This window comes from Coenobita brevimanus, chromosome 79 (genome assembly GCF_032717465.1).
Source record: "Coenobita brevimanus isolate Jiangsu-jjx chromosome 79, ASM3271746v2, whole genome shotgun sequence".
In the NCBI taxonomy this organism is placed as follows: domain Eukaryota; kingdom Metazoa; phylum Arthropoda; class Malacostraca; order Decapoda; family Coenobitidae; genus Coenobita; species Coenobita brevimanus.
Genome location: NC_137032.1, coordinates 20,944,775 through 20,953,525, shown reverse-complemented (window position 1 = coordinate 20,953,525; position 8,751 = coordinate 20,944,775). Strand labels below are relative to the sequence as shown.

The 8,751-nt window shown below is 42.1% G+C and overlaps 1 protein-coding gene across 1 annotated transcript in view; it reads right to left on the bottom strand.

The window, feature by feature from the left end:
* Window positions 1-8,751, bottom strand: part of LOC145409053 (putative neural-cadherin 2) — a 395,645-nt gene that overhangs the window by 131,341 nt on the left and 255,553 nt on the right. Inside the window, exon 12 of the mRNA XM_080279608.1 lies at window positions 7,511-7,910. Coding sequence (XP_080135734.1) covers window positions 7,511-7,910 — 400 coding nt within the window. The remainder of the gene's footprint in view (window positions 1-7,510; window positions 7,911-8,751) is intronic.

Below are 8,751 nucleotides of genomic sequence, written 5' to 3'. Positions count from 1 at the left end.
CTAGTGAACCAGTGACTGCGACCCAGGATTGTGATGTCCCTGATGTGTTCTCTGCATGTGCTGTCACTAGGGCTAAGTCTAAAGTGACTGATGACTTAGAGGATAATGATGATGGTGATGTTATCCTAGCTGACACTTTTCTTGCTAATTTGGACCACTCACCAGATGAGGCAGTACCCCGTAATGTTGATAATTTGTCTCGTCAAGAGTTGGTTGAGTTGCAGGTTGCTGACCCTGAGTTGAAAGGTCTAGCTAACTCTGCTTGCAGTGAGGAAGAGTCAGCTGGTGCTTCTACTTGTTATTATATAAAGTCAGGAGTACTTATGAGGAAGTGGAGACCCCCAACAGCATCAGCCGACTGTGAATGGGAGGTTGTACATCAAGTTGTCATCCCTCGTGTTTGTAGGCAGGATATCATTAGAGTGGCTCATGATTCCAGTTTGGCAGGACACCTTGGAGTGAGGAAGACTGTGGCACGCATTTTGAAACACTTCTACTGGCCAGGTATCTTCAGGGATGTTTCCTGGTATTGTAAGTCTTGGCACACCTGTCAAGTTGTGGGGAAGTGTAATCAGACCGAAAAGGTTGCACCTCTAGTTCCCATTCCTCCTTTTGAGGCGCCATTCACCCGTGTGTTGGTGGATATTGTGGGCCCTCTTCCTAAGACTTCTTCAGGATTTTCTTATGTGTTGACCCTGATTGATATGGCTACTCGTTATCCTGAAGCCATTCCACTTGGAAATATCTCAGCAAAGAACGTGGTTAAGGAAATGCTAGGGTTCTTCACAAAGTTTGGTCTACCCAAGGAGGTACAGTCAGACCAGGGAAGTAATTTCATGTAAAATGTTTTCAAGCAGTCTCTGAAAGAGTTGGGCATCACCCAGATCACGTCTTCAGCTTACCATCCCCAGACCCAAGGAGCGTTGGAGAGATATCATCAAACACTCAAATCGATGCTCAGGAAATACTGTTTGGAACATCAGAAAGACTGGGATAAAGGTCTTCCATTCGTTGTATTTGCCGCAAGAGAATCTCCAAATGAATCACTGGGCTTCTCACCCGTTGAACTACTGTTTGGCCATGAAGTAAGAGGACCCCTTAAGCTACTCAAGGAATGCTGGCTGTCGGAGGAAGATGACGTCAACCTGCTGGAGTATGTGATGAAGTTCCAAGAACGGCTGTCCACAGCTTTACAGCTGGCGAGAGAGAATTTAGGAGCTGCTCAGGAGAAGATGAAGACTTGGTATGATAAGAAGTCCAGGTTACGCCACTTTTAGCCAGGAGATCAGGTTTTGATTCTGCTACCGGTGCATGGGCAACCTCTTCAAGCCAAGTTTAGTGGTCCTTATTTCGTGGAGAAGAAACTCAGTGATGTCAACTATGTCATCGCCACACCAGATCGTAGAAAGAACAAACAACTTTGTCACATCAACATGCTAAAGTTATATCACAGGCGGGACGAAAATAACCCAGTCTGCACTGTAGCTGTTCCACCCGAGTCTGCAAGTGAAGTTCTCCCATGCAGCATGAGCCTGAGTGATAGTTTGGGGAAGAATCCTGATATCATGAATGATCTCCAGACTAAGCTTTCTCATCTAGCTCCCGAGGAAAGGCAGGAGTTTTCGGCATTACTGCAGGAGTACCCGCAAGTGTTCCGTGCTACTCCAGGAAAGACCACTGTGTTGATGCATGATGTCGATGTTGGAGACGCAAAGCCAATTAAACTGCCTCCTTACCGTGTGAACCCAGTGAAAGTTCCTTTCATCCAGAAGGAGCTTGGCTACCTGTTGGACCACAAGATGATTGAGCCCTGTCAGAGCGAGTGGAGTTCTCCTGTCACTCTGGTCCCTAACCCAGGTGGGTCACAGCGGCTTTGCATCGACTACAGACGTGTTAATCAGATAACCAAAACAGACACTTACCCTCTCCCTCGCGTGGAAGATTGCATAGACAAGATCAGAAAGGCTAGGTACATAAGTAAGTTTGATTTGTTAAAGGGATACTGGCAAGTACCTATGACTGAACGTGCTAGGGAGATCTCATGTTTTGTAACACTAGGAAAGACTTTTGCATGTTCTGTAATGCCATATGGTATGAAGAATGCACCAGCCACTTTTCAGAAGCTCATGAAAGTTGTAACAGAGGGTTTGGCAAGGTGTGTTGTTTATATTGATGATGTATAAATCTTCAGTGACAACTGGAAAGATCACCTATGCCATGTCAGTAAATTTCTTGAGCGTTTGGTTCAGGCTAATCTTGTAGCTAATTCATCAAAGTGTGAGTTTGGTCAAGCTAAAGTTCAGTACCTTGGGTACTTAATTGGTGATGGACATGTTGCACCACCAGGAGCTAAGGTTCAGGTTATAAGTGATCTTCCCAGACCTAAATGTAGGAAAGAGCTACAAAGATTATTGGGAATGGTAGGTTATGACAGGAGATTTGTTCTTAACTTTTCAATTCTTGTATCACCACTTACAGACCTACTGAAAAAGGGAGTTAAATTTGTCTCGACCGATAACTGTGAATCCTCTTTCAGCAAACTTAAAGCTATCCTATTAAGTCATCCAGTGCTCACTACTCCAAATTTGCTAAGCCTTTTAAGATGGCTGTTGACGCAAGTGATACAGGAGCTGGGGCTGTTTTGCTGCAAGAGGATGATCAGAGTATTGAACACCCTGTATCTTATTACAGTAAGAAGTTCACTCCACCTCAAAAGAACTACTCAACTATTGAGAAAGAGCTTTTGGCCTTGATTTTGGGTTTACAGCATTTTTAATTTTATTTGTGTTCTGTTTTTGACCCCATAGTCATTTATACCGATCATAACCCACTGAAATTCCTTAGTAAGTTTAAAGATAAAAATCAGAGATTGACAAGATGGAGTCTACTTCTTCAGGAGTATTCATTAGACATAAAACATGTCAAGGGGAAAGAAAATGTTATTGCAGATTGCTTATCTAGACTTTAGACAGATTGTTTTAGAGTAATAAGAAATTTCCTTTATAAATTTCTTTTTCTTTGTGGGGAGGTGTTACATAGCCTATGATTTCATCATCCTTTGTATAATTCTAACATACAGTATGCTGCATGTTTGATTACGATTCGCCTCGTGGCTTCCATAGTGCGTGTCCTACCTCACTCCCCCCTTCCCCCCCTTATAGTAGAGTAAGTCGTTCTTTCTGTTGTTCAGAGCAGGATTGTCAACTCTTTGTCCCCTATGGCTTCATTTGCGCGTCCTTCTTACAAGTTGTATCAAGCTCTGCCAGCCCCTATATAATGAGCTCAGTCTCTGCATTAATTGCCACTTAGATCTACTCCTCATTTTGTTCACATCTCTGTCCTCCCCTGTACAGTTGTTATTATTTTTGAGTGCTCAGGAAGTCTCCAACCATCCAGTAGCTGTGTAATTTGAGTATAAGTGTTATTACATTTTTTTCTTGTACTGGGTAGCATAAGGTGTTAATTCGTAGGCCTAGTGAGGTTTTTGTGATTCATGTGGAGTTTTTGATGTCAGCCATTATTAATAATATTTTGTATCTGTAATAATATATCTTGCATTAACTGAGCATTATCCGGTTTTCTCATTTTATCAGGGCTGACTTAGATAAATTTACTCTTGCTAATTTCGTGTTAATAGAGGCTATTGCAGTTAACCATATATTTAACCTGTTTTTTGCCATTACATTATCCTTATGAGTCCTGAATGTTTAGTTGTTAGTTTGAGCATTAAACTTTAACTTGTAATTTTACCTAACTCTTTTGTTTTGAACCTGGAACTTTGCGGGACAGTAGTGATTTTGGTGTTCTCACTTGAAGTGTTCATTATCTATCTCTGTTCCGTAACAATATATATATATATATATATATATATATATATATATATATATATATATATATATATATATATATATATCATCATCATCATTATCCAGGCCTCTTTCCCTACCCTAGGGCAGGGTGAGGAGTAGCCATGTCCAGACAGCCCAAATTTGCCCAATCCACTGGACCATGATTCCATTCACTCATCATTCAAGCCCCCAGAATCCTGCCTCTATCGGATACGCCAAAAACATTCACCACGTTCTGTAGCTTCACATAAACCTATCTGATTGAGTCAATCTGGACCCTGCTACGTTAATAAGGGGTACCAAATCCCTGATCATGCACTTCTCACAACATTCATCCAGCCAACTCGATCTATTGTCACTTCCCTAGCGTCACCGACTTCCAAACGTCTCTTCCTCACACACCCATCCACCATATCTCTCCACCTTCTCCTTGGCCTACCTCACCTCCTCCCCCTCTTCAATTTCGCTCAGATATACTTTTTTCACCACTCTATTGTTATCTATTCTCTCCACATGACCATTCCATCTCAGTACACCCACTTCGATTCTGGTGTCCACCAACTTCCTCACTCCACAACATCCTTCATGAATTACATTACAGAATTTCGTATCCTATCAACCCCCTGTACTCCACGTACACTCCTCGGCAGTCCCATCTCCACTGCTTTTGCTCTTGGCTTTTCATATTCATGCCACACCATAGTCTCATATCCATATGTTAAAGTTGGCACTAACACTCCCTCATGTAAGCCTTGTGCAGTTGCAACACTCAAGCCTCTGTTTCTTATTAAGGCCTTCATTGCACCAGCTACTCTTCTTCCTTGTGTCACTCTACTTTCAACTTCTTTTGCACTTTCTCCTCTCTTTTCTATTACTGTACCCAGTTATTTGAACTCTCTCACCAATTCCAGTCTCTCTCCATTCACTGTAACATCGCACTGAGAGTCACCTTCTCACTCAGTAACCATCACTTTACTTTTTACTACATTTACTGTCAAGGCACGACACTCACAGACCTCAGCAAAACTCTGCACTAGCCTACCAAGTTCTTGTCAGGTACTTGCAAGTAGTACTCCAACATCAGCATACAACAAATTTTAGATATTCCATCCATCGCCATTCATTACCAACAATATCCCTCTCCCCATTACTAGTGTTTTTACTTCTTTCATCACCCCATCCATGTATATATTGAACAGCCATGGGGACATCACACAACCTTGTAGCATGCCCACACCGATCGTGAACCATTCACTTAGATGCCCATTAACCCTTACACATGCTTCACTACCATCATAAAAACTCTTGACGGCACCTAGCAGCTTACCATCTACACCATGCATGTGCAAAACTTTCCACAATCCTTCTCTGTCCACTTTGTCATACGCTTTTTCAAGATCCATGAATGCAATAAACACCATATGGGCCTTCTCCCAAGCCTTCTCGCTATCTGTCTTACTGCAAATACTTGATCCACACATCCTTTGCCACTTCTGAAGCCACTCTGTTCATCACTCACTTAAACTTCTTATATCTCTCTTACTTTCGCCTTAATAATTATTCCATATACCTTCCCTACCACACTCAATAAATTTATGCCACGATTATTCGTGCATTCACTTCGCTCACCATTATTTTGGTACAGGGGTCCAGTTACAGCCTTTTTCCACTCTGCAGGCACAGTTTCACTCATCCATGCCTTCCTACATATCTCCAACAAGCACGTCATCCCATTCTCTCCACTACACTTAAGCATCTCTCCAGACACCTTATCAACCTCAGCTGCTTTCCCATTTTTCAGCTGCTTCACAGCACCCTTCACATGTGCAAGTGTCACGTCTCCTGGTACTGCATTCCTTCTCTGCACACCTCCAAAACTAATCATGTTTACACTCGCTCTGTTCTCTCTATTCCCATTCATCAGGCTTTCAAAACATTCTTTCCATCTGGTCCTTACTGCATCCCCATGGGTTAATAATCTACCACCTACGTCCTTCACACCATCACATTTCTTTCCGCTTTCACTTCTACATTTCCGCACCTCTTTCCAGAATAACTTCCTATTTTCAGGGTATTTTGCATTCATTTTTCTTCCTGGATCATTATTTACCTCCTTCTTTTTCCTCTTACCTATTCTCGAAGTGCTTCTTGCTCTCAATATATTCATTTCTTATTTCAGCTGAACCCCTGTCCTGTAACCACTTTAGGCACTTCTTCCTCTTTTTCTCCACTGTATATATATATATATATATATATATATATATATATATATATATATATATATAATCATCATCATCATCCGGACCTCCTTTCCCACCCAAGGGGTGGGTGACAAGTAGCAATGTCCACACAGCACAAACTTGCCCAATCCAAATAGGCCACGCTTCCATTCACTCATCATTCAAGCCTCCGGAATCCTGGCTCTACCGGATACGCCAAAAACATTCACCACATTCTGCAGCTTCACACAAACGTATCCAATTGAGTCAATCCAGACACTGCCATGCTCACAAGGAGTGCCAAAATCCCTGATCATGCACTTCTCCTTACAACATTCATCCAGCCAGCTCGATGTCTTGTCAGTTCCCTAGCCTCACCAACTTTCAAACCTCTCTTCCTCACACACTCATACACCATATCTCTCCACCTTCTCCTTGGCCTACCTCGCCTCCTACCTCCTTCAAATTCTCTCAGATATACCTTTTTCACCACTCTATTGTTATCCATTCTTTCCACATGACCATACCATCTCAGAACTCTTCGATTATAGTGCCTACCGACTTCCTCACTTCACACCTTTCACGAATCACATTATTTCGTATCCTATCCACCCTCCGTACTCCACATACATTCATCAGCAGTCCCATCTCCACTGCTCTTACTCTTGACTTTTCATTTTCATGCCACACCAGTCTCACACCCATATGTTAAAGTTGGCACTAACTCTCCCTCATGTAAGCCTTGTGCAGCTGCAACACTCAAGCCTCTGTTTCTTATCAAGGCCTTCATTACACCAGCTACTTTTCTTCCTTGTGTCGCTCGACTTTAAACTTCTTTTGCACATTTTCCTCTCTTTTCTATCACTGTACCCAAATATTTGAACTCTTTCACCGATTCCAGTCTCTCCATTTGCTGTGACATCACACTGGGAGTCACCTTCTCTCTCAATAACCATCACTTTTCTTTAGATTTACTCTCAATGCACGACGCTCACAGACATATATATATATATATATATATATATATATATATATATATATATATATATATATATATATATATATATATATATATATATATATATATATATATATATTCTAGCCCCTTCAAGTGTGGGGATCCTAGGCTGCAGACTAATCAGTCTAGTGGTTAATGTGTCCCTGATGACAAGTCATATTTCCTTTACAGGAGTGACAATAGTTAGGGCTGTTTAAATATTGGTGAATATAGTGAATAAGGCAGAGATAAGCAAAAAGTAAGACATCGATATATAATCGAAAACAGTGGGCTCACATGAGACAGGCCAACAGCCACCGTCAAAATCGAGAGAGTTGCATGAGGATTTTACCTTACTTTAGCAACATATTCTGTATTAATTTCGTACAAGTGCAAGAAACTCAGACAAACTCGTATTCTCCACCATCCTCTTTAAGTATACTTACGTGGGTCAAACTTGAGAGTGATGAGTCGTATGACATGGTCCGGGTTGTCAGGATGGAGTGCAAGAGTAAAAGGTGGGCCGTGCCCCAGGGCCCACACGTCCTGATCGGTGAGCTTCAGGACACCCAGGCGAGTTGGTGGGCTGCCCTCAGTGACGTGCAGCATTGTAGGCGGCAACAGAGCGGGTGGACAGTCATTGACGTCCGTCACGGTGATGGTGAGTGTGGCTGTGGCTGAGAGGGGTGGAACCCCGCGGTCAGCCGCCACCACATGCGCCTCACCCTTCTCTCCGCCATTAGCCTCACGGTCCAGTCTTGTTCGCAGTCGTACCGTGCCCGCAGCGTCCACAGTCAGGGCGCCCCATCCACCCTTCACCCGAAAGTCCACTCGCCCACCTCCTCCCTGTCGGCGGCAACATTATCACATTCTTTGAAACTGTCTACCCTATTCAATAAGCTATCTGGTCTGTCCTGTTATGCCTTCGGACCACCAGATGTGTAGGTAATACTGGAAATGCCTCCAGTACCTAACTTGGAGGAAGAGCGCCAGATTTGCATGAAACTTGTAGCGTATGAAGAACGATATACTGAAATCATATACTATAACCTACACTGGAAAGACGGTTATTGTCTACTCTGCATGTATAGTGATAAAGAAAACTCTCGCAGATGAACATTGTTCCTATAAATGCATGATTTGCACGGAGAATAACATAAGCAGTAACTCTGTTTACCTACTTCTAGATATAAATCAAGGTTATGTTACTCTTGTCATTCAGTTGATATGAATACTGAGCTGCACGAGTCCGACACTTTAAAGACTGCATGCATGAGAGATAATTAGCCTATACATACATACACTGACACATACATTATACAGATACATATATAATTATATATCGTCATCATCACCATCATCATCAGCCTTTGCATGTCCTCTGTTGAACAAAGGCCTCCCTCAACTTTTTCCACGAATTTCTTAACTGAGCCAATCTCTGTCATGTTTTGCATAAATACATGTACTCATACATATATATGCATTGATATGAATATACATACAGACAAAAAATTCACTTCAGGAAAAAAATTATCACAGAAGAAACAATATCTGGATAATGTTTTCTACGTCCCTCCAATACCGAAACTTATAGTCAAATTCCAGTCTGGCAGTACAATCACACGTTTATGGTTTCCTTTCCCATTTGCTAGATCTTCTGTACACTGTTTTGTTACTGGGTAATTAG